Here is a 26,475-nt window from a genome sequence, read left to right as displayed (position 1 = left end):
TGAACGCTGGGCATCTGCTGGGCATCTGCTCCACGGGCTTCTGAAAGCAAGGCTCACCCCCTGGAAAGCTGGAACAGCCCATCTGGGGAGCAGCGAGCACTTTCTTCCCTGCCTATAAGCAACAGGGTCACCTCGAAGCTGCTGGCTTCATGGCCAAAGGGTGGACCTTGCAAGCCCTCCTGAGAGGCTGTAATTTAGGTATATTTAGGCAGGCCTGACCTGGCTGACCACATCACAGGCGGTGGCCAGCAGGCCCAGAGGCAGAGCTGGGACTCATTCCCCCTCCACCCAAACCCCTGCCATTCCCTGGCCCAGCCCCCCCCACCCTGAAGAAGAGCAAAAGCCACTTACTGGGGGGCCTCGGGGGCCGATGATAGACATGCCGGCATCTCCTGGGGCCCCCTGTGGGAGAGAGAGAGGAGAGGGAGAGGGACAGGGGCCCGGAGTGGTGGGGGGGTGGGCAAAGGAGGAGGGAAAGAAAGGAGCTGGCAGGTGGGGAAGGGGAGCGGGGTGGGATGGGGTACCCAGCCAGGGGCCAGGAAGACAGAGGGGGCCAGGAGGGGGGGGAGGTGTGGAGGGAGGTGGAGGACCAGAGGAGACACAGGAGCAAACGGAGCATCCAGGAGGGAGTGAGAAGGGCAGCGGGAGGCCAGAGGAAGAGGGAGGAGAGGTGAGTGGTAGCATGAGATGTGGGACAGAAGACAGAGGGCGGGTAGGACCCCCGGCAGAAGAGGGAAGAAGGGATTCAGCACAGGGATGAGCAAAGGCAGCACGGGGAGGGGGAGGGCACACAGCTCAGCCACGCAGCTCAGACCCCAGAGGCCTCCCCCAGGCCCTGCCCCCCTCCTTCCCAATTGCCCAGCCCCACCCTAGCCTCAGAGCCCCTGAAGCCTTTGTCCACACCCCAGCCAGGGTGGGGATAAGACCACGCTTGGTGGAAGTGGCCTCGGACCTCCTACTCCTGATGTGAGAGTGACACAGAGGGCTGAAGTCAGGCCAGAATTTTCAGCCGCAAGAGGATGGAACACCCGTGTGTGTGTGTGCGCATGTGCGCACGCATGTGCACACACGCACATGCATGGGAGCTGGGGGCAGGGAGGGTGACAGAAAGATGAAGGTATAGGGGATGCAGAGGGGGTCAGAGATGATGCCCTGGCAGAAGGATCCAGGCTGTGCCCTGCTGCGGGGACGGCCGGCTGCTTCTCCGCACCAGGAACCCCCCTTCCTGGCAGAGGAAATGCCCAGGGCCTCCCTCCCAGGCCCTGCTCTGGCAGACAAGTCCCAGAACCTCTCCGTCCACATCCGTCCTCTGCTCTGCTACCTTTCCAAGCAAAGGACCTAAATGCGTTCGTGACTGTCATGCCTCACGCCCAGGTGAGCAGTGAGCTCAGATCTGTAACTGTTCATACCGCCGCAAGGATACAGTAATTGTTACACGAGGCAGGGTAGTGTCATGCTAGGAGCCAGAACCCCAGGTTTGAAGCCCGGCTCTGTTCCCTCCCAGCTTTTCAACTTCCTTCTGCCTTGGTTTCTTATCTGTAATGCAGGGAGCGGGAGAAGAGTACCTGTCTCCTGGGACGGGTGTGAAAGTTTCATGAGATAATGTTGTAAAGTGCTTAAAAGAACGCCTGGGGCACGATGGGGCTGGAAGTGTTTGCAATCGTCCCTACACCATTGATCGCAGCCCTCGTGGCCCTCGTCTTTCTCCCGGCAGCGTGGAGCCCCAGGAGGGGACCCTGTGAGGCTGGGGCTCCTCTCCAGCTCTGTCACTTGCTGCTGTGTGACCTTGGGTCTGTGAAGCTGCCTCTCTGGGCTCTCATGTGAATGAGAATATTAAAGCCCCCTTGGAAGGGCTGTGTCCGGGTTAGCTGGGAGAACAGAGGCAAAATACCTCTGCACTTGGGCGTTTGTGCTTAGTACGTCGTAGCTGCTAGTGTTTTGCTGCCATTGTCATTATTTTGGAGACGGACAGACTCTCGAAAACACACACTGCCAGGGACAGACAAAGAAGTACTGAGCTGGGCATCAGGAGTTCTGGCTTCCTGCCTCTGCTTGTCATTATTGTTGTGGAACCTTCAGCAAGCCCCACCCCTACTCTGGGCCTCAGTTTCCTTCTCTGTAAAGTGAACTGGTTAGATGTGTTGCTCTCTGATCCCTCAGGATCCACCAGGGCTAATGTTCCAGAATGGTCCCTCGGGCTTCTGGCTTCGGAGGGGGCTCTGCTCTATGCCTGGGAGTCTCTCTGGGGTAGCACGAAGAGAATCTCTATGTCTGAGCCATGGGCTGGGGAAGGACTAGAATCAGCTGCCCCAAACAGCCATCGAGATCCCCTCGCCTTGGGAAAGGGGGACGGCGAGGCCACAGTCAGCCTCGGTGTGTGGGGAGACCCACGCCGGAGGGAAGCTGGGTCCTTAGCTGGGAGTCAGGGGCCCAGATGCCGGGCTGGGAGAGCCCGTGAGGGCAGAGGGCTGGGGCCTGCATGCTGGGGGGAGGGGGACTGAGACGGGGGCCTCTGGAAGCCCCCCCAAGGGTCCAAGGGGAAGAGACTGGGGCGGAAGGATGGAGGACAAAGTGAGGACTCACCTTCTCGCCTGGTTGGCCCTTTACTCCCTGGGGCAGCGACATGCAACACAGGGTGGAGGAGAGAGAAGGGGAGAGAAAAGAGAAGGGATGAGAGAGAGGCACACGCAAGAATCTGTGTTAAAGGCACGACGACCAAACAAAAGGAATCGTTGCAAAGTAAGAAACAAAACAAAACATTGATGCTGACACATGACAGGTCCGGCGTCCGACAGGCACAGTGCATGGATCGCTTCTGCCTCACCCCCGGGCCCGGCCCCAGCCAGCTGTTCCAGAGGACAGAGAGAAACAGTGGCAGGAGACTTGTCTGTGTGTGTGTGTGTGTGTGAGAGAGAGAGAGAGAGAGAGAGAGAGACCTATCCAGGTCAGAAAGTCACCCTGAGAAGCCATGAGAAGCCATGTCCCCCGCTGACGGGGCCGCTTGAGGAGGTGGTGGTTCGGGGGGAGTGGACATGAGGGGTACCTTGCCCAAGGACTGTGTTGTGACATGGAGTTTAGTTGGTTTGAAGGTCCTAATGGGCACCAAGCATAAAATTTTGCCAAGCTACACGTGCTAGAAGCCATCAGGGCTGGCCAGGCAAGATGGTGGGAGAGGGAATAAAGGAATATGGGAAGACAGACGGCAGGACACAGACATCTGGGAGGAGGGAGGATGGGTCAGGGATGCAGAGGAAACTGGGCAGTCACTAAGAACCCCTGTAACCATAGTGAGGAGCGGAGAGACAGCTCCGATCTACCCTAACCCACCGAAGGGGTGCCTGGCTGTGCTGGTGGGAACCACAGGCGCAAATCAGGCACTTCACACCCCCAGCCACCCTCTCCTTATGAGGTGGCTCAGGCCAGGACTCCTACTGGGTAGCCAAATGGGTCCATTGTCACATTGAAAACAGTACAAGCAGCGTGGAAACCCCCAAGTGGTTGGAAAACAGCCTCCTGTGGAAAGAAATGGGGGCATCTTGTGGCCTTCCCTCCTGCCCCCACCCCTGAGGCTCAGAACTCAGGTGGACGCTTCCTGGGGACACAGGTCCACAAGGGCCCAAGAAGAAGGGCAGGAGGGGGGAAGGCTGGCCGCAGAACTCAGAGTGTAGGGTCCTGAAGCCCACCTGTTGGGAGCCAGGATCTCGGCGTCGGACAGTTGGCTTGGGTTCAAGTCCCAGCTCCACCCCCGCAATGTGGGTAAACTGAGTCTCAATGTGCTCATGGATAGGACGGGTCCCTGGACGGCTCTGGTAGAGAATTGGCCTGCCTCAGGCCCACGCATGGCATGAGAGAACTGAAGCAGAGGGACAGGGTCAGGCAGGACCCTGGGAAAGACACTTTACACCTGAGCCTCGGTTTTCCCATCTGAACAATGGGGTGGAGATTGTGCCTGCCTCAGGCAGCTCTTGGGACCAAATGAGCTGACACAAGTGGGGCTCTCGACACAAGGCCCAGGGCAGAGTGAGCACTCTTGGGTGTTAGCTGTGATTCGGAGGCTTTTCCTCCAAGCACCAGCTCACACCAGGAGAGCAAACTCCCGCAAGGATGCCAGACCCAGGCGTAAGGCCAACCCGTGAGGAGGCGAGGTCACGAGGCAAGGCGTGTGAGTGGCACAGAAGGATGGCATGGGGGCGTGGGAAGGGAGTCGGGTGCGGGGGTGCCCAAGGGAGCCAGGGTGGAGGTTGAGGCTGATGGCTGGTGGGGGTAGATAGGGAGCATAACTTGGGCACATCCTAGTCTCGCTCGGGACTGGTGAGGCCGGCATGTGGCCACCACCTACCTGGGCTGCCTCCAGTGCCTGAGCTGCCCTTTCTAGCCCCTTGGAGGTTAGCAGCCACTGGGGACAAGCCTGGGCTGGGACCCCGAGGCCTATGGTCAGCCTTCCCATTTCTGAGCTCTACCCTCCCTGTGGAACATTCTTGCTTCCCTTTCTTCATCTTGAGTTTTCAGCAGGAAACATTCAGTGGCTCACTCCCAGCCACCTGGGGAGGACTTGGGGGCACCATCTGGGAGCCAGCCCTGTCCCCACCAGCTTCTCGTCTCTGTCTAAGGGAAGGGTCTCTGGAAGGCGGCCCCGCTGCGGCTTCCATAGGGCAACTTGAGGCTGCATTTCTTACCGTCTGGTGCCGCTCTTGCTGGGGGGGGGGGGGGGTGGGGGAGAGCAGCGGGGGAACTAAGGGGGGGGTGAGAGGGGGGGGGGGGGGGGGGGGGGGGGGCGGGGGGGGGAGGAGTCCTGCTGATGTCAGGAGGGGCTTGGGCTTGGGCTTGGACTTGGGCTTGGGTGACAAAGAACTTTATCAGTGCTACTGCCTGCGTTTTTCCTCTGTGGTGGCAGCTATCTGGAGAGCGAAGTCATACGGCAGGAGCCGAAGGATGGGAATAAAATTTCTTCCCTTCTTTCCTCCCGCCCCTCTCTGAAGCCGACTTGGGTGGGGGAAGAGAGAGGTCTGACCCCCTCCTTGGGGCCGGGGAGGTTGCTATGGATCGGAAGACAGGCCAGCACGAAGAAGCAAGCAACGGCCACCCAAGCGGAGAGAAATGCGCCAACTCACCACACGTCCAGGCATTCCAATGGCACCTTTGTCCCCCTGATGAAGGAGGCAGAAACAGTTAGATGTGGCTGGAGACGGGCCAGCACGTGAAGGACCCCATGGGCTGGCTGTGCACCCAAGACCTGCTTTGCATGAGCACTTGGGACGATGCCCGCTCAGCCCCTGAGGACGGTTAGGCAAGCAGCCACCCCTATCACTGTCCACACTCAGAACAGTGCTGTGGAAAGTGCACTAACGTAGGAGTCTGGTCCCCAGCCTGAGCCTCCGTTTCCCTATGTGTTTCCTCATTAGTCCAAGGCCCTTCCTCTTTTACACTTCTGCTGTCACAGTCTAGTCTGGCTATGGGCAGGTTGTGCTATATCTTTGTCCCGCTCAACTCTAAGGCACAGAGCGGGGTGAGTGGTTGCCCCATGTGACAGGGGAGTGGTCTATTTGGCCAGAGCTGAGGAGCAGGGCCGTGTCCCCAGGCCCTCTGTCCGAGAAGGCTGCGACAGAGTCCTTCTCCCTGCCCTCCTCTTGGCCACCCCTGGCACCAACCAGAAGGGCAGTGAGCCATGTGGATAGAGCCACACCCCACGTTTCAGCTGCTTGGAGGGACCTACTTCGTTTCATAGCCAGGGGTTACCTCTTCTCACTCTGGAAATCTGCTTAGTAAGTTTTGTTCCTCTCCCTTTTGGTAGAAAACATTTTTTTGCAATCATAAGTGTGCAGACATCATAAAAATCTGGGGTGGGGCCTGGGGTTTGCTAGGAGTCTAGAAGGACATAAAGTAATGGGGGCCAAAAATCAGATGGTGTTTGTCACGGCTTCCTGGGCAGGAGAGAGCTGGGCTTGTCAGTTTCCCTGAAGGGTGTGGGTGCTTCTGGGCAATTCTGCATCTGCTGACTCCCCCACTGAGACAACACACCTTGAGGGACAATTTAGCATCTCAGCATGTATGTGGGTATACCCGAGAATAGCAAGCACTCTGAAATTAGGGTCTTAGGGACACAGGTCCGTGGCATCTCTATAAATCGTTTACCCTTCACCCAAGAGTGGCGGGGGAGCAGCGTTGGTGAGAAGACTGGTTCTGCTTCTGTACCTCCCTGAGAGCTTGTGTCTCTCTCAAGGGGCTGCTGGGAGGATGGCAGGAGATGATGCCCCTGGAAGGTCTTCTCCCAGGGCTTGGCACCTGGGCCATGTTGCATAAGCGAGGTCTACACGCCGTGAGCCCAGCACAGCTGTGGGCAAGTGAAATGTGCAAGGTGTTTGTACTTCATCCTTTTTGCATTTCACAAGGGGCGGGCAGCAGCAGGTCTTTTCGCGGGTCCCTCCCAGGTTCCCCCACGTGGAAGCACAAGGGGGACAAGGACCTGGGGATCGGCCGTCCGCCCTTCCTGCTGAGGACACCAGGCCTGCCTCGTGCTGGCTGTGACTCCCCCACGGCCCACTCACCCTGGAGCTTTTGAATGATATTGCAGGATGTGTGTTTTGCTTTTTGTCCATCTCTTTTTTAAAAACTAATGTTCTTTGCAGTCCTAGCCATAAAATGCTCTGGTTAGGGACAGGCATGGAAGGGCCAGAGACTGGGAACTCTGCGCGGCAGCCCCGGCTCAGTGAATTGCCCCCAAATGCTTTTTAAAGGTGGACGTTGTCAGAAAAAACAAAGTCTGCCCACGTTCTCCCCAGTCATCTGATTTTTCCCCTCCTTGGATTTCATGGGACCGAATCGCCCGTCCTCCTTTGCTCCGGGGTTTGGTGCTTACTGGGAGAGTTTCCAATTTCAAAGCTAAGCACCCTCCCACATGCATTTCATTAAGAAAGTCACTATTGGACATGAATTCTAGAAGCTGCTAGATTAGTCAAGGGGTTACAGTGTGATTCATGTCGAAAAGAAGAGGAACTGGGATGCACAGAAGGATCTGGAAGCCAACGGATGTGGCCCTCAGCGCAGGGAGGGCAGCTCGCCTCTGCCCTCTGGCTGCCTACTGCATCTCGCCTGACTCCCCAAGCCATCCCAGGGACCGTGGTATCCAGCATTCAAGGCATCTATGCCCCAGGCTACATCCCACAGAGCCATGTCTCTGAAGACTTAAAAGACTTCTCAAACATCAAGCATGGACTGCAGGAAACAGAGGTATGAAATGTGTGTGACAACATGGCCTCCACAGGTCTCAACTGAAGCTTGGACAGTTGGACAAGGTATTCTACCTCTCCGAGTCTCAGTATCCTCATCTATAAAATGGGTATGAATTTTAATGGCCATTTCACTGAGTTGTCGAACAAATCAAAGACATGAAGAGTGAGAGCAGAGTACCTGGCCTGGACGAGGGTCTCAGTAAGGGTTGGCTGTCAGTATTACTTCTACTTTGAATCCAAAATCCCCACGGTTACTTGGCTCAGCCTATCTAGCATTCAGAAATGGTAACCGGGGGAATAACAAAGTTTTTGAGTCTCCTTTTACTGGAGGTCATAGGACAAAAGAGGGGCAGTGGTCTTAAGCTATGCCTGTATGCAGGAGGATAGCCATTAAGGCCAGTGGGCTGCCTCCCCTTCCAGCCCCCATTAGAGGGCCTTCAGTCTAGAGGTCAAGTCCATCCAGCCTCAGAAGGGCCCGCATGTGGTCATAGGCCTGCCTGGGGCCCCGGGAGGGCTACCCAGGAGCTTCACCCTTGGCTGTAGGTTAGAGGTGCTGGAGAGAGCCCTCTCACCCAGACACACTTGAAGGAAAGCAGCCATCAAGCCTAGCCAGCCCTTTGGTGTGAGGAGAGCAGAAGAGAGAGATACAAAGGAAGGAAGAAATGAAAGCTGCTTACCGGGATGCCAGGTCTTCCAGCAGGACCCTGAAATAAAGGGAGGAAAGAACGGGGTTTATGAAGGTCAAGGTAGTAAGACATGAGCATTCCACATTGTCCAATCAGCTGTGTGGCCTGAAGTCCCTTGTGCTCTAGAAGCCTCTGTTATTTTATGAACAAAATGAAGGCAGGACCTTGATCACTAAGCTTCCTTTTAGTTTTAGCATTCATTCATTCATTCATTCATTCAGAAAAGCAGTTAATGGGGGTCTCCTCCATGTCAGACCCAGGGAAGGTGCAAGCAAAAGAAAGACAAGAATGTCCCCTCTCGTGTCTCTGCCCCTCATGATTCAAGGATCATTAGGGCTGTGGGTCTTACTGACACCTCTTCTCTTTAAGCCTTTCTGTCTCGGCCAGGGTGGTATCCTACCACTCTTTACTGGCCCCGTGTGGCTCCAGAAATCTGTCTTCCCTGACCATGCAGTGCCTTTCAGCCCTTCCCCCATTACCCTAGTACTCCTGCCCAGCCCAATCCTGGGCACAGACTAAAGGCTCCATGTAATGGATCTGAAATCTCACTGGAAAGAGGAAGACCTTCCACAAAATGTGTCTCAGAGCCAATAATTATCACCGGACCAACATGCAGAGCAGTGACTCAGGAACCAAGCAAATCCCAAGAGACTCGGGGCTTATTAGTTCCAGCCCTCAACTTTCAGATGGATCTGCTACAAGAGGGTGGCCACGAAACGGCTGGCATACAGCAAGTACTAAATAAATGCTAGCTATTACGGTTACTGGAGAAGAGCCCTGGCAGGAGGCGTGTGCAGCTAGCCTTGGCTTCTCCCTGCGGAGTCTTTGCTACCAGATGTGGTTTCTTTCCTTCCAGACATCCTGCTCTTCCTGCGAAGCCAAGGCAGGACCAAGCATGGGCCCTGGGGTGTTCCCTGGAAGGTAAGTGCATGTGATGTTGGGCTGCTCAGGCAGACCTGGGAAGAACCAGGAATCAGTCACCCCCTCTGACCCTTGTTCCTGAGGGCATCCCAGAGGAGGTGGTGCAGTGCTTCGCCCACAGAGAACTGAGGTCAGGCCCTGCCAGGGAGTCCTTGGGAGTTGCTGGGGAATGGCTCTCACGGGCATAGGACATGTCCCATCGCTTCACTCTGCTTGATATTGCCCCCTCAGCAGTAAAATATAAGCTCCCGAGGCAGGGATTTTTTCTGTGTTGTTCATGAAGGTGTCTCCGGTGCCTGCAGAGTGCTGAGCTCTTGGTCGGTTCTTCATTCCTATTTGTGAATGAATGAACTTGAGGGCGGATGCTCTGGCCCTGGGAATTCAGCCTCCTTTTCTCCTAGGCCCCCAGGAAGACAGCTCAGGCACCAAATAGCCTCTTTAACTCAGAGCTTTAGCACGGAGCCAGTACCCACTTCCTGCCACTTTTACACTGCCAGGTCCTGATGCCACCAGGGAGTGGTCCAGACGTGGGCCAGCCACCTCCTTCACATCCCAGGGAAGGGAACGGAACTACTGAGGGTTTCCAACCCCACACAGTGGGTCTACCCTGAATAGGGACCGAAGGGACAGGTTACTACTGCTCCTGTGTACCCACCACCTACTCGTCCTACCTCATCTGCACATGGGAGGGACTTCTCTCTGGTGTCAGTATCAGGAACATCTGTGTTTCACTCAAGTGCCAAGGATGCTCCTAACTTCCTACAGCCTGACTTGAACAACTCTGCTTTCCTCTTTGCTCTGGCCACCAGGAAGCTCAGAGACCAGTCAGTGGCTTGTTTTGCATAGGATGTTGTCATGTCATCAGCTCTGGATCCCTTTGCTTTCCTGCCTCTGCTCTCCACCCTCCTCCATTGTTTCCATATCTCATTTGTAAATCACCCCAGAATATTTTTTTTAGAATAAGGTGGGTAGAAATAGATGAAATAATAAATGAATTAATAAAATCCCGCAGAATAATCATTCCCTCCTTAAAATTAAAAGGCTTACCAGAATCTTTGTGGATCATCTAGGATTTAAATAAGTTAGTATATTGTAACTGGAAATATGTTCTAACACACACTTGTGTGTATATAGGCATATATACATGCATACACACACATATCAATACATATATATTCTTCACAACTCCTGGAAGAGGCAGACGCTATAACTAACCCCATTTTACAGATGAGGAAACTGAGGCACAGAAAAGTAAAGCAACTTGCCCTAGGCGACATAGGGCCTAGCTCGAAGTGGTAGAGCCAGGATTCAGATGCAGGCAGTCTGGCTGCACAGCCCACACTTGCAATCACTATGCAAACACAACAGTGACTGACACATCGTAAATGCTAGCTAGGATTTCAGCAAGGACCACCTTCAGCCAGGGTGGCAGCTGGACATCACACATTTCCCTGTATTCCTCCAGGGAAAGAGACCTCCCTACTTCCCACTACCATCTGTTTCAGCCTCACAGCTCCCACTAAGAAGTTCTCTGAAATCTACAGCAGGCCTGGCCTGCAGGTGTCAGCTCCAATGTGCCGACTCCAGTGGATTGGGAGCGACTGAGCAAAGCATTATGTTAAGAAGCCTCCTGATTGATTAGCAATGTCTGCCATGGGTACAAGGTGGTGCACCGGGAGGTGGGGCCCACGATTTTTCTACCGTCTAAATGATTCCTGTGGCTACTTAAATCCATCCTCCTTGGTTGTGTTCTCTAGGTAGTGGCCATCCTGTGCCCTTGGGGACCTGGGTCTTCCAACTGGAGTACAGAGTTACGCCAGGAGGGGCTCTCCCAAGAGACACTCAGAGGGTGGCGACAGGCACTGCCACCAGCTGCCATCTCTCTATTCCTCAACAGCTGCCTCCTCAACAGCATTCTTCCTTCCCTCCAACAGCATGATATGAAGCAGATAGAACAGGGCTAGGAGGTGACTCCCACCCTGGCCAGCTTCCCATTTCCTCCTTGTGGCTTCAACCAGGATAGGGTGAAGGTGCAGATCACACCCAGAGGCCGTGTCGGGAAGCTACCTGGGCTCCTGCCCCTTGCTCCCAGTTCAGGTGGTGGCCAGGCAGACAGGGACACTGAGGGACACCCATATCCTTCGCCACTGCATAGCCCCTGGGGCCAGCAGCACCTTCTCTGGCTGGGAGCTGTCTGGGGGTGAGGCTCGCTGATGCTCTCAGAAAGCTACATTCCTGGCAAGGCAGGGACCTCGAGCTGACCTGATGCTGGCAGGTTGGCCCCAGCCTGGTTGCAGGGGGGTGGGGGTGGGGTGTGGTGGGGGTGGGGTATTCTGGGGGAGCTTCCAGGAGTGGGGAACTGAGGACTCTTTTGGGCTTTGTCAAGAAAGAAGGGGAAAAGCAGCCCATTTCCAGCAGGTGGTCTGTTGAAATTTCTTATGGCAGAGTTTATTTTGGAAGATTGATGACAGGAATTGAGATCTGACATCTACAACACGCCGTGATGAATCACGCCCCGGCTTGCGGGGACTGACACAATTTTCCTCTCTCTGTAAGCCGGCAGTCAGAGAGCTGGGCAGGATGGGCGGTGTGGGCTCAGCGTGCCTTTTCAGGACCAGACGGGATAGTAAATAATGGTCTGACGACAAACAGGGCTGGCTGTTCTCGAAGGACAGAGGGAGAGGGGACCGACCACGCACGGGCGGCTCTGAGCAAGGCCAGGAAACTTGACAAAGATCTGGGGTGGGGTCTCCTCCCTTTCAGCTCCAATCCCCAGCTCCACCGGAAACCTCTGGGCCTTTTGTTGGCGTATCAAATGCAGTCCTCAAAGAAGACGTGCTCCTATTCTCTGGATCCATTACTTCAGGGAGACTGTCTCCTTGGGCTCTTCTCAGGTTCTCTGGAAGCAACTGGGCTCCTGGCCCCGCCCTGGGCCTTAGGGTGACGCCAGGGGAAGGAGCCAGACCCGCAGTGATCTGTGCTGTCTCGTACTGTCTGCCCACTGAAACTGATCTGTCCCATCAAAATACCACCACCACCAGCAACGACCACCTGCTAACCACCTAAGCTGGCCAGAAGGGAGTGGCCCATATATAAGCCAGAGTGCACAGCAGGTCCTAGGAAGCAGTCCACGCAGAGCCACGCGCTGACCTGATTCCTGAAAGGCCAGGAGACCTCTCAGGACCAGGGTGGAGTACAGATTATCTTTCTTCTTTCTCATACCTGGAGCTTCTTTGAGTACAACTGCTTCCTCTGGGGACCAAAGAGCGGCCTAACAATGGGGCAAGCCTGCCTTTCAGATTGAAATTGGGACCGGCTGGGCCTGGGGGCAGCCATTGTCTGGCCCTGGAGAGGTGCAGCGGTGGTGGCTGAAAAGCGAAATGGAGGCCTCCATCCCCGCGTCAGCATGCCGGAGGGACCCCACAGACTCCTGTGCGTGGGGAGAGTACAGGGGCTCCCCTGGAAGACAGTGAGCCCCGCTGTCAGTACCCCCTCCCAGGGCCCGGTTACCAGCAGGGAGCGAGGCCTTTCAGATGAGCAAGCCTGGAATGTGGCTGGAGTTACTTACAGGAGGTCCTGAAAGAGACAGAGAAAATGCCAGGGTCAGTGTCACTGCTGGGAGGACAGGCAGAACAGCCTCAGAAGCAGCGTCCAAAAAGCCTTTGGCTGGGGGTTTCCATCTGGTCTGCGACGTTTGTATTTTCCTGGCCCGCCTTCCCCAATATAATCTCTCCCCCTTTATTTCATCTCCATATTTTCATTATTGGATGAGAAATCCAGAGGTCTGGGCCCCAGCCGGGCCCTAACTTCCCACCCCAGAAGATGGGCTCCTTGGGGCCCCACCCCAACCCGGGGACACGGTTGCTTTGCAGAATGCAGGGCCCTGGACACCGAGGCAACATTGCAAAACATCGAGGGTGTGACAGAACCTCAGGAGACGAGGGTGACTAGCTTGCTGTCCTCTCCATGCTTCTGTCAAGTGCCCGGAGAACGAGCAGGAAGCAAGCAGCTCGGGTGAACATTCCTCTCTGGCTTCTCCGCCTCATGTCTATCTGGTCTGTCCTGGTTTCTGTTAAACCGTGAGTCGGGCGTTTCTACCCTCCTGGGTCTGCTGCCCACTCCCTCCTCCTCCCCAGCCTCCTGTGCCCAGCGGTCCCCTCCCTCTGCGCCTCCCTCTTTCTTCTCTCTTGCTTCTGTCCACCCTGCCCCCGTCCCCCGTCCCCTGGAAGCCTTCAGCATTAGCCCCATCTCATTGCCCCTGACAACCAAGAATCACAAATTCCCATGTTCCAGGAAGGGGGCAGGAGGATGGGTGCGGAGGGAAGGTGGAGAAGAGGGAGCCGCTGCCGGATGGTGAACTAAAGGCATTTCAGCATTTCGGCCCCAACGTGAGTCATGAAACCCCCAGGGCCAGTGGGATTCCCAGCTGGGCCTGCCTGGTGTGTCTGCCGGGGGGGCGGGGGGGGGCCCTAGGGACCTGGCTACGTTAACACAGCTGCTACTCCTGTTGTTTCTTTCATGCTCGGCCAAGAAAGGCTCCTTCTGTTCCCCCCTCACATTCCCCAAGCCGGCCTCCTTCTCTCTGCCTCCATCTGCCTGCTTCTCCTGTCCGGCCAGGAGGAAACAGCCTCTTTCATGCTGGCCCCTGTCAAGCTGTCACGTTAAGGGGGAACAAAATGTCTTAAATTACGAAAATAATAAGTCAAGAGGAGTAGTGACTGGGTGGGGAGGCCTGGGGCAGCCCGGCATGGTTGCAGAACAGCCAGAGGGAGGGAGATGGTGGGAGGAGGGGAGCATCTGGGACCTATTAGGTGGAGGGGCAAGGCGGTGTCACCCAGAATCTGAAAATATCCCCTGAGTGCAGCTTGCTGGAGGGGCCAGCCCGACCAGAAAGTCCGGACCTCCTGGCTACGGGAAGCGTCCTCATGGGAAGCAGGCTGGTGACAAAGTTCAGTGCACGGCGCGTTTGGGATGGTTGAGCCACATGGAGAGCAGGCGTCCTGCACCGTCCGCGCCTGCCGGGACCCCAGCTGCCAGGACCACAGGCTCTGGAGGAATCTCTGGTGACAGAGCCTTGCTTCGGCGATGGTCCAGCCTGCTGTTAGCCCCCACTGCTGTGTGTGTGTATGCTGGAAGCAGCCAGGCCGCTGACCCGGGACTCTGGCACTTAGCCGGCTCCCAAGAGAGCTCTTTGTTGGGTCCACCCCAGAGTGGGCAGAAGAGAACTTCTACTGAAGATTTCAAGGGTTTTTCTATCATCCATGGTCCTTATTAGATGCTCGGCATGATTCGATGTGTTTCACATTTGGGGAAAGGTTCTGTTATATACCCACTTTGCAGATGAAGACACCAAGGCACAGAAAATCTGAGCTATGGTCCCTAGGCCCTTCACTACAGTGCCTCTTGCCACACCTACCCCCAAGCTGCTCACAGATCTGCCCCCTCTCCACACTTCTTCCTCGCCTGCATGCCCAGTTTTTCAACCTGTCTTCTCTCTCTAGATCCTCCCATCTCTTGGTTATAATTTGGCTGTGTCAGTCTCTTCCAGGCCACCACACCCCCTACCCAGACTTTAAGTGTTCCCCTGGAAAATCATCAGGCCCTTGGAAAACCTAACTTCTGCCCTGTCCCCCTCCAGCACTGGACGTCACCTAATGCTGTATTCCCATGCCCAGCGGCTGGAAGATGGCTTGTGAAATCCACCAGGGCCTTGATGGTACAGCTGGGTCTCCCATGTGGCCACTTGGCCATCCTCAGTAATGTGGCTGTTGACTGACCTATCCCATGACCAGACACCGAAGGATGGGCTCACAACAAGGCAATACCAAGTCCCGATTGTACGGAGAGTGACAGAGCCTGGAGAGTGACATAGAGTCACTGTGTGGGTGGGCATAGGGATAGGAGCAGAACCCGGGGCTCCTGACTCCCCAAGCTCTGGGTCTTCCTAACAAGCCCACGCCCACACTGCCATAGCCAGAGGGAGGAGGAAGACACCTGACTCCACCTCTGGGCCTGACCAACTGTGGCAGTGCCCTGGGGATGAGCAGAGCATCTGCAGTAAGGCCCCCAGGGCAGGGTCCACAGCAGAGGTTCTGCCTGATATCTGTCACCTCCTACCTCAGTGAGGACGCCACTATCCTCTCCAGGGTCTGGCTGACCTCCTTCAGGTAAACAGTAACATTCCTCTTAAATGGATATGTAGGAATGGGCTTCTAAGAAGAATCCTGAGGTAGTGTTCTGGGTTGTGCCTTTCTTCAACCATTTTTTGTATGTTCATTCATTCATTCACTCATTCAACAAACATTTGACGATTGCCTGCCATGTGTCATTCACTGTGCCAGACTGTGGCTATGTGGAGAGGGATAAGGCACAGTCGTTGCCCTTCGAGAAAGCAAAACTTTATTATTTAAGCACCTAATACCTACCAGGCCCCAGGCTAAGCTCTAGTGATACAGAGATAAATAATTCATTTCCTCCCCTTGATAAGGCAGTAGTCTCCTACTTAGAAAGCTGGAGACATTCCAGAGAAGAGAACTGAAATGAACAAAAGGATTTAGGGAGACAGGTTTGCCGCAGGAGGACATATCCATTCAATCAACAACATTTACTGAGTGCCTACTATGTGCCATGCGTCCTGCTGAGCACAGTCCTTAGAATACACACTTAATGCTTACAACAGCTATGTGAAGCGGCCACTGGCATCCTCACGACATACACGAGGAACCTGAGGCTTAGAGGCTAAGCGACCAGCCTAAGGTGGTCTCCTTGTCTTAAGTGGTGGTGTCTGGCTTTTGTGTGTGTGTGTGTGTGTGTGTGTGTGTGTGTGTGTGTGGTTTTTTTTTACGCTGAATTTCCACACAGCACACCCTGGACTTGAACTGGGTCTCTCTTACCCAGAAGCCTGTGCTCTAGAGCTAGAGGTCATGAAAGTCATGAGGGATGGGAGGGGAGGCCTGGCCTTCAACCTGATATGCTTCTAATGGGGACAGGTTAAGGATCTTCCCCCTCCTCTGAGGGTTTGGCTCTGCCCAGACCCTGGATCCTCTCCTGGTCCTGGAGGGGGAAGCAGAGAGCCACAGGGTGTGCCCAGGTTCCATGTCATATGAGCCACGATCTGACCCTTCTTGACAGCAGGGCTCCTGGCAGCTGGGGTCCTAGCCTCGACCCACGCCTCCTGCTGCCTGCTGCCAGCCGCCCACAGCTGACCACCTGCCGCTTGCCTCTGCCACGTGCTGACCCACCCATTCTGCCAGGACAAATACTTTGATTCCAGGCTCTCCTTGGAGCTGGGGAGACCAACAGCGCTGGTCACTGTGTCTGCTGGAGCCGGGTTTCTCAAGCGGAGGCAGTTTTGCACTCCAGGGGATAGTTCGTTGGCAATCTCTAGAAAACTTCTTTATTACAACAGGGAGGCTTCTTCCAGTTTCCGGTAGGTAGAGATCAGGGAATGTCCCAAGAAGCACAGGCAGCTTCTTACAAAAAAAATGAGGTGACCCCAAATGTTCACCCTGATGAGGGTGAGAAACCCTGCCCCAGACTAATAGGACCAGTCCTTCCTGGGAGTTCCCTGTGCACCTCCAGTCCTGGGTCCCTACATTGAAGCCCCAGTCTTCACTCAACCTTATAGTTCGCCAACTTTGGGGATCCCATTCTTCTATAAGTTGGCCTGTTCTACCTCCACTCAAGACCTTGTTAGGACAAATAATAATTCTTGTATTGAGCATTTATTCTGTGCCTGGCACGATGCAAAGAACCTTAGGTATTTTATGTCACTCCATCCACCCAACAACCCAGTGAAGTAGCCTTATTATTATTATTATTATTCATTATTATTATGCTATGGCCCAGGAAGAGTTTAAGACATATGTTCACGCATGCCCGAGCTGGCACTTGAACCCAGATCTGCCTGATGCCACGGCGGTGTGAACGCAGCGTGGCCCAGCCTTCCAGGACTGTGGGCTCCCTGAAGCTTGAAGAATGTGCATGCATGGGAAGTACATGGAACCACTTCTGACTTAAGGAATGATAAAGGACAGAAACACAAGTAGCTTCAAAAACAATCTTGAGAGTGATGCCTGGGTGGCTCAGTGGGTTAAAGCCTCTGCCTTCGGCTCAGGTCATGATCCCAGGGTCCTGGGATCGAGCCCCGCTTCCCTTCCTCTCTCTCTGCCTGCCTCTCTGCCTGCTTGTGATCTCTGTCTGTCAAATAAATAAATAAATTTTTAAAAACAAAAAAACAAAAAAAAAATCTTAAGAAACTCATCAGTGACAAGTGTGATGGCCTGTTAAGGGAAACAGAAGGAGCTCCCAGGCAGCCTCGGTCTTTTGAGGTTGACATCCAAGAGAAGAAGAAGCCCTTCTCCCTTCCAGCCCCACGGCAGGAACACTGGCTTTCAAGGGAGGGCCAAGGCCGATTTCTGGGCAGGCCCCCTAGACGTGATGCTCTGGAAGCGTGCCTGACAAATCCAACTTTATGACTGACAGAATATTCATTGAGCTTCAACACAACCCAACTCCCATTTTACAGATGAGGACAATGAGCTCGGAAGGGACGTACTTGCCTATGGTTCATGGCGGGTAAGTGATCCTGAATCCTAGTCTAGTGCTCTTCCCAGAGTAGTCTACCATTGACAGAGCGCTGAAGGGGGGAGAGGGTTTTACATTTCTGAGAAAAAATACACAACTACTCAGACAGTGGTGTGCCAGAAGCCAGCTCATCCTATAGTCTTGAGAGAGCCGACTGTACGCATCTCTTTCCAGCTCCATATTCAGTGACTCTGCATTGGCAGCTGGAAATTGGCCATTATGAGAGTATTCACACCACAGAAACTGGCAAAAGCTACAAAGTAGCCCTGCCCCACCCCCCCCACCAAGAGCCATCTGTTAATCATTTCCCAGCACAGTGCAGCTTAGATCTGTCCCATGATGATGTCTCTTGGCCGCAAGACATCCACAGACCTTTCCAGTGTGGCTGGTGGAGAGTAACACGTCCTGAGAGGAGTGGGCAGCAGTTAAAATCACACACACCACATGCTCTCCTTCTGCACTCATTACAGACATTGCTAATCAATCACAGCTAGTCCTTCCCCAATGAGACTTGACAAGGGTTCATCATTCTTTCCAACACAGCCACTATAAATCAGCAGGAAATGGCAAGTGAGATGGAACCTATTAGTCATCTTGGAACTAGAGCTACTTGGGGGCCGAGACACGGGGAAGCAAGTAGGAGAAGCATGAGGGTCCTTTTCTGACTTATCGGGTGAGCTAGTCTAACCTTAGGGCACAGCAGAGATGGAGTCTTAAGTTCCTGCAGACACCACAGAGGTGGCCTTCATCCCTGGAGGGGCCTCAGGCCAGCTCCAGGGGTTTCTGGAGCATTCTGCCCTTGGCAAACCCTTCCCTCCAATCTGAAGCCTGTCCCTTTTCAGGGACCCATCTTCTTCGGTGAGTGCCTGGGGACAGGCAGAGGGTAGAGGGACGGGAACAGGATCCATGCCTTGCCTGGCACTTGGGGACCCAGACGGGTGTCTGGGTCACAGACTCTCTGTCGGCTGCCTCTCCAGTGCTTCTTCTCCCCGTCTCCTTCCTAATGTGACCCCCAGTTTCCTCGGGTCTCCACCATTCTCCAGACAGCCCCAGTTCTACATAGGAGCCCACCCCAGGCCCAGTTAAGAAGGGGTGAGGGTTGAGCAGGCCAAGGGGGAAAGCCCACAGATGAAGACACCAAGGGATGGGGGATCTGTTTCCCAAGGAAGAACTGTAGTTGCCTCCACCCCAGACCCCCATAGGCTCTATCCCCAGGGGCAGCAGTCTTCAGGCCCCGGGAAGTAGCTGGAGGGTGCTGGGAGGGCTCCTATAGGCAGGGAGGAGAAGGAGTGTGGGGACCTGCCCAACCCCAGGCAGGATGGATAACAGTTCAGACCAGGGATGGCCACCAGCCGCCCATGTGCCCTTAGCCGTAGCAGCCCTGGGAGCAGGGGGCCTGGAAGGCTAAGTGGTGGGCAGGAAGTGTCTGAGTTAGCCCGGTCTAGCCTGCCCACCCTCAGCGGAGGCCAGGGCTTGAGGGCAGCGCTGGGTGCAGGATTAGGACGGTGAAGAAGTGTGTCTTGGCACACTTGAGCGGAGTTCCCACCATGCTCACTGCACATGTTTCTTACTGTGAACATCCGTTCAATGCCAGCGCAGTGGCCAGCTATGCCAGACAGGGTGAAAATCACCCACTATCGCTGTCTGGGATGCTTCTTCTCCAGCTCAGGTGATGCCTCCCCACCCCAAGTGACCCCCACCCCGACACTCTGTCCCTGAGCCTGAGCTTCCGGCCAGCTTCTTCATCCAGCTGGGACCTCCCAGACCCCCGAATGAGCCCAGGACCCCCACACGCCCCCCTGGCTCAGCCCCAGACCCTGAGTGTCATCTGGGCCAGATTTGCTGTGGGTCTTGCTCTCTCCTCTACCCGGGGCCCTCAGCCACCTGGGTGCCCACTCCCCAGGGCGCTCCTGCGCTGCTGGATTTTGCCTTCTCGAGGATTTTGTTTCACCTTTCCTCATTTGAGCCATCAAAAAAAACCCTGAAAGGGAGTTAGTGCTGGGAGCACTTACAGGGGGGAGAACCATGACACGGGTGGGGGACATGCTGCCCACCGCCTCTTGGGGACTGCCCAGCCAGCGAGCCTCTCCTCTGGCTCCAGCCCTCTGGGCAGCTCCCACCTGCAGACTGGAGCTGACTGACAGGGACTGCGCCCCTAGGGACAAGTGGTCCTCACCAGACCCTCCACTGCCACTCCCAGCCCCCAAGCCAGGCTTTCCTTTCTTCCCTGGGCTGTCACATAGGTCCCTGCAGGAGGACCACACCTCTGACCCTGGTCCTTCTTCCTGATGCCGGATCTGGCCGCCCGTATCCAATGTTCCTGTGGAAGGCCCTGCTTGGGGCAGCTCACACGTCACTGCCCCGTGGGCAGGGCCCCATGGGGCAACCACTGGAAGGAGAGAGGTGGGGGCGGCCAGCCAGGGGTTGCGGCCCGGGTCAGACCCACACAGGACATTCTCCCTCAGAGGCCCAGGCCAGACCAGAGGCTTTGGAGTCCTATCTTTAGACACAGGCCTCTACCTCCTGGGGAAGGGCTTTTTTATTTTCAAGTCACATTTATTGATGACACAGTAGGGGCTGGCATCCCGAATCTTCTACCTCAGCATTGCCATCAACACTAATAGGTCCTGAGTACTCACCAACCCCCAACATAAGCCAAGTGTGTCATACATCATCTCACTGACGCTAGTCCTACGGGTAACACTCCGATTATCCACACGTAACAGATAAGGGAACTGAGGCACACAGGCCAAGTTACAGCCCACAGTCAGACAGGGGCACCCAAGTGTGTCTGTAGCCCCAGAGTTATGTGGTACCTCACCAAAGAGCCACAACCACCCCGACAGGCATGGAATTCTTGTTCCATTTTACAGATGGGGCTCTCAAGTCACGGAGAAGTTTCAGAATGGATCCAAGGTCACACAGCTGGTAAGTGGCCGAGCTGACATCTGGAACTAGCTACACCCTAAAGCTTTTCTTTTTAACACCTGCACATATCGCTTCAACCGTGGAAGCAAAGAAGAGTCCATAAAACGTAGATGTGGGGTGAGAGGGTCAGACGGTGGAGAAAAGAATATCCACAGCAAGCCCTTTCCAGTCCCTCTGAGGGCGGCGCGACCTCATCCACGGGCTTACTTTAGACCTCTGTCATCCCTCTCTTAAAGCCAGCGCCCCGAACGGCCCCCCACTGAGGCCTGCTGTTAACCCCATGCAGACATTGCACGTCTGAGTAGGAACACCAGCCAGCCACCTGCCCCGTGGATGCGGGGTTTCATTGTTCCCTCCTTTACGGAAAAGGACTGGAATACGACACGTGACTCAACCACTTGGGTCTTTTGCTTATCACACTGGGCTCCTGCCCAGAACTGTGGGTAAGAGCATCGGTTTGGGAGACAATGAGCCACTGGGTCAAATCAGAGTTTTGCGACTTACTAGCTGTGTGACATTGAGCCCGTCACTTCTCTTCTCTGAGGTCCAGGGTCCTCTTCTGTGAAATGGAGTAATGATAGTATCAACCTCATTGGATTTCAAAGATTAAATGTGAGAATACAGGCAAAGTGTTTTAGCTCAGGTCGTGGCTTAGAGGAAGCCCTCAGTAGATGAGAGCTCTGACAGTTCTTCTGGTTCTGAATGATGATGTTCTCTCCCGGAAGGGTTTGCTACCTTCCTTTGTGTTCTAACCAGAAGGACGGCTAACACTCAGCTCTCTCCATGCATCAAGTGTCGTTCTTCACATTTTAGGGATATTACTGTAGTCAACCCTTCCTAAGCCTTATAGGATGGCAACCTTTACCACTCACATTCTACAGACAAGGAAACAGAGGCACAGTGAGGTGGTACGTCCCTGCTTGGGGTCCCAGGGTGGGACAGGCTGACTCCAAGGCCCGTGGTATTAATCTCTCCACTGTACTGACTCTCAGATGAGCCCCTGAAACCCCAGAGACCAGGGAGAACAAACAGACAGGGGTCAGAGTGAGCGGAGATCAGCAGAACAGGATGGGGCTGGGTGAACATTTGACTAAAATAGTACAGATTAAAGTTTTCAGCTTTGAACCAGTGGGACAAATTACGCATTTTCTTGCTTCCTTGGGCCCCTGACACTTCCCCCTTGGGGTCAGAATCAGAAGTCCCGAGTGAGGAAGTCTGGGGTGGGGGGGGGGGGGTCTTGCTGGTGGAGATTACAGGCCCAACTCTGTAGATCCAGGCCAAGGACAGTTGGCATTGTTCTCGGGCTTCCCGGAACAGCCTCAGGCTCAGGTCAGAGGGGCCGGGCTGCCCGAGCACAGAGGAGGGCAGTGGGCTGGGGGGCTGGGGAGAAGTTCTCTATCAAGTCATCCCCCTGTGTAGTCGGGGTGGAGATCCACCAAGGATGGGGCACCCATCAAGCTCTGCTGGGTCTGACCCCCAGCTCTATTTCCATATGGATCTGAACTCTCACTTGATCTTGTCACCTTGGACCGAATCTCCGAGAACAGTGAGGTCCTCCCACGTGAACTGGAGATAGCTCGCAAGTAGAGTTCCCCACCCCCTCCCCTCCCCTCTGGTCCTTTCCAGGAAGTGAGCTGGGGAGGCAGTCAAGCAGTCCAGCAAACTGCTCTCCTTTGCCACGTCTAAAATGCGTAAAAGGTTCTCCAGCAAAGGTCGCAGCATAAATTCAGCTGCTGCACACCACCTCTTCCAAGCAGCTGGCCTTGATTTACCACAACCACAGGGTACCATCCTCGATTCTCTTCCAAGTCCTCCAAATATTCAGTTTGTTGTCCTTCTCATAGGGATGCTAATTCCCTGTTTTCCTTCCTCGGCTTTTCTGTTAGAATGTAAGCTTTCTGATGGGTGCACACATTTACTTTTTAGTCACTAGTCCAAGAGGAGGTTAGGGAGCTCAGATGTTGCAAACCCCAATGCCTGCAGGGAGTCAGATAAGTAACAGATGAATGAAGCAGGCCAGGCATGGTGCGATAGGGTGGGAGAGAGACTGGGGCAAAGTGCTAAGGGCTAGCTTGTGCATCTACAATGGAATGACCACTCATCAGTCCCAACCAAATACTGCCAGACTCACGGTTGTTGGATCTTGAAAATACCCAAGAAAAATGGGATATTCTACACAAAACCTTCCGGTTTCTAAAGTTGAAATTAATTGAAGAAAATATAAAAAACTACTCTGCAAGCCAAAAGAGAAGCTGCATTTGGAGCGCAAGTCACCAATTCGCATTTCGCAGTCTCTGGGGCGCCTTCCAGATGTGATGTGTTCCAATTCTACAGCCCGGAGGTGCCGGCCCAGAACATGTGCTCCATAAATCCCTGCTGAATTGGCGATGAGTATGTGGCAGGTCACTGTCTAGCACCCAAACTAAGGATCTATGAAGGAACAATGTCATCACAGCATTTGGAAACTGACTTGTGTTGGAGAGGGAGCTCTCTCCCAGCGTGGAATTATTTGGTTTTGCTGCCTTCCAGAGTCCTTACATCTCTTCCCCTCTGCCTCCCTCCTTCCACGAGGCATGGAAGCCCAGAGTCGGGTCCTAGCAGTGATCAAGGCCCAAACCTCAGGATGTCAGGTGGGTAAGAAAGGAGAGCTTTACTCAGGCCTGGACGGGAAGCAGGGTTACATGGAGCAGTGACCAGGATAAATTAATAGTCTGTGAGGTACTTAACTGCCCCCAGCTATCTATTTTTCTTAAATCTTACTTTAATTTTTACACAATTAAAACCATATACCGTGCTCAGTATTAATAAATGTTAAGTCATGGTCAGAGTACAGAGTGTTTTCATTAATAATGGCATGATCAAGTGAAAAATTTGCTTGTCTCTGTCTTTCAATTAGTTATGTCTCAAGCAGCTGTGTTCTTTGCCCACAAGGCCGTGGTGAAGGCTTGTGGGTATAGCTGTGGGCCAGGGAACCAGAAAGAAATATGTGGACGCACAGGCAAATGTCTGGAGCCCCTGCATGGGAGCCTGCTGTCACACTACCTTCCTGAACCCCAGGATGGCCACGAAAACTCTGTGCCAGACAGCAGACTGAGCACTTTCCGGTCGCGACTTCTAATTTTCATAACACAACTTTTCTGCAAATATGTTCACTTCCAGGTAGAAACAGGACAGTTCTATGAAGTTAACTTGATTGTCTAAGATCAAATAGCTAATAAACGACAGGGCTGGGATTCTCACCTGGGTCTCTCAGACTGCAAAGCCTGTCCTCTTTCCATACCAGTGCATTGCCTGGAGCACTGTGTGCGTCCACTCTTTCTTACACATGACAAAGGGGTACAGCTGCCAACATTCTCCAAGGAACCACTGGCGGGGTTGAGATGAAACCCAGAAGTCAGAGCCCTATTTTTAGTACCAGGTGACTCTGGGAAAGCAAATACCTGAGACATATACTGTTACGCTCTAGCCAGGGCCCATGGCAGACATGACTAGTTGATTTCAGAGCTGCTTTGTATACTTTTGGCAGGCATGATCAATCCATTGCAGCTGGCACCTGTGAGAAAACAGAGCTGCCTTCCTTGGCCAGGGTCTCAGTGCAGCTGCAAGTGAAAGAACTTCCATAACACAGGTTGTAGAAGCTCTAGCCAGTCTGGCGGCCAGCAGAGATAGTGGAAACCACTATCTTAGCCATGTGACAGGAGAAGGGACAGGAGGAAAAGGAGAAGATGAGGTGAGGTCCCATGGGCTGTGGGCCAGGCTGGACAGGCTGGGGGCAGGTCTGGCAGGGGACCTTGTAAGTACATGGCGGGGCCGTGGGGTGCTGGGAGTGAAGGAGGAGCCAAGGAACTGGAGACATCTGAGCTGAAAAGAGTGAAAACACTTTGGATCTTACATTTGGCTTTCCAAAAAAAGTTTGGTTTGTTTTTCTGACATTTATTTATTGTTAAAACAGCTCTTTAAGAACATTAAAGGACATTTTGTGAAAGAAAAGCATCATCCCTCACCCCCCAGACCCCTGCTCTCCCACAACTGTTTCCAGTTTCTCTTCTTGCCTCTGATCCTCCCCAACACGCAGCCCTACGTTTGCAGAGCGGGAAGGGGAGCGCACGGACCGTGGCTCGCTGCCTCTTTCCCTGAATGTGACAAGGTAAACACATTCCCACATCGCGCAGCCTTCCAAATGCCATTTTTCAAAGAGCTGTGTGATAGATCATGATTTACCTAGATTTGTTGGCTGCTAGATCTGGAAGTTTCTATGTTTTTTTTTTTCCTATTTTATGCTACAGTGAATACCTTTGTGCAATTAGCACCCTTGATTTTTTCGTAGGCTAAGGAAGTGGGATTGTTGGGTCAACACAGAAATTTTGCATGGATATCGTTATGACTTTTGAGCTTGTTTCTGACGTCACACGTATAAACTCCCGAGAGTGTTTGTAGCCCTGTACTTCAAGCTTGGAGGTTAGGAAGCTTACTCCAGGTCACCCAGCAGAAAAAAGGCTCCACTGGAACCAGCTCATGTCCCTCAGGCTCTTTGTCCAAAGTTCCTGCACACCTGAGGGACATGTGCAGTGGCGGGTGGGGTGGGAGTGGGGGTAGGGGGTAGGGGGTAGGGGGCTGTTCAGGGGGAGGGGACACAGGAAATGGGGACAGAACCACAGCATCAAGAGGAGGGTGAAGTCTCTCTCAATTGTGCCCACCAGCCTCCCCTCCTTGTGGAATGTCCCTTCCCCACAGGAGGCCCTGTTCGACTCTTTAAAAATGAGAGGGTGCCATTTGGGTGGGGGCGGGTGGGGCAGGCAGTTCCCCCAGGACACCAGGTTGTGTTACCTGGCACTGACTCCCATGAAGGAGCTCACAGCAGGGAAGCATCTCCCCACTGAGCCTCTGCACAGAGCCCTCCACTCCACCTTCCTGCAGCTGGACAGCCCCAGGCTTGGGCTCTGGTGGGGAGGGCAGGAGAGTGGGAGAGCTCTCTGCAGAGGAAAAAGCTGGGTGGTCTCCAAAGTTCTGGTCCTTTTCTGCCCGAGGCACCAGGAAAGCACAATAAACACAGACTGAACAACCTCTTCCCCAGCCCAGCCTCAGCGCAGCCCCAGCCTCAGCCCAGCCCCAGCCCTAGCCCTGCCCCAGGCCTCCCTCTGCCCCTGCCTCTGCCCCAGCCCCAACCCCAGCCAAACCTTAGCCACTGAGAGCCCACCTTGGCTGAGAACATGCCTCACTGCCCAGGAGAAGGATCCGTCCGTTTAGCCCAGCCAGGCCTACCCTTCTCCCCACTCAGCCCACTGGAGTCTCGTAGGATTGAATGGGTGTGACTCTAGGTCATACTCAGTGCCACCCCGGGACCTCGCCCCTAGCTCGCTGTTACAACCTGGGGCTCCTCGGAGCTGCAGAGCCGGTGCCCACACCCAGGGCCAGGGCCTTCCTGGGGCCACGTGGGCCCAGCCTCCTCATCCAGCTGAGTGCTAGCCAGCCCAGAGTCAACAGTCACTTCTGGAGGCCTTGCCCTCCGTGTCCGGCACTGTCCAAAGTTGCTGCTGGGGTTACAGAACCAAAAAAAAGAGTGAGTCCTGGCATGTGACCTTGGGGAGTCAACCTCTGAACTTGGTGTTCTCATCTGTAAAATAGGGATGAAGCAGCACCTACCTCACAGGGGTACCTGTGAGAATTCCACGAGACAACGTGTGTGAGGCGCTCAAACTAGGACCCAACACACGGGACGTCCACATAAATTATTACATTTTGCATTGTTACTGTTCTTTCTTGTTGCAAGCAACAAACATTGAACAGAAATAATTAAGTGAGAAAATTCAGACATTGATAATGGCGGCGAAGAGGTACATGGTAACACACCGGAGGAGGCTGGGACTGGGGAAAGTGCTTCATCCTCAGGGGTAGAGAAAAGCTTTCCTGAGGAAGTGACTTGAATTGAAACTTAAAAAATGAGAAGAAGCCGGTGTAAGAGGATCCAAGGGCTGATCACGCCACACAAACCGTAACAAGTATAAAGGCCCTGAGGTAGGAACTAGCTTATGTCTCTGGGAAATAGCCAGTAGCTACCTGTGACCATTTATGTTAAAATGAAATAAAATTAAATTTCAGTTCCTCAGTTGCATTAACCCCACTTC

General features: G+C 54.1%; 1 protein-coding gene across 1 annotated transcript in view; it reads right to left on the bottom strand.

Moving 5' to 3' along the window:
* Positions 1-26,475, bottom strand: part of LOC111144910 (collagen type XIII alpha 1 chain) — a 140,608-nt gene that overhangs the window by 70,744 nt on the left and 43,389 nt on the right. The window contains exons 3-6 of the mRNA XM_022499510.1: positions 25,083-25,090; positions 7,907-7,933; positions 5,112-5,147; positions 352-402 (exon numbers count right to left, since the gene is read on the bottom strand). Of these exons, the coding sequence (XP_022355218.1) occupies positions 352-402; positions 5,112-5,147; positions 7,907-7,933; positions 25,083-25,090 (122 nt within the window). The remainder of the gene's footprint in view (positions 1-351; positions 403-5,111; positions 5,148-7,906; positions 7,934-25,082; positions 25,091-26,475) is intronic.

The sequence above is a fragment of the Enhydra lutris genome, unplaced genomic scaffold, assembly GCF_002288905.1.
Source record: "Enhydra lutris kenyoni isolate GAN:26980312 unplaced genomic scaffold, ASM228890v2 scaffoldscaffold12, whole genome shotgun sequence".
Lineage (NCBI taxonomy): Eukaryota > Metazoa > Chordata > Mammalia > Carnivora > Mustelidae > Enhydra > Enhydra lutris.
This window is presented reverse-complemented; position numbering and strand designations above follow the sequence as displayed.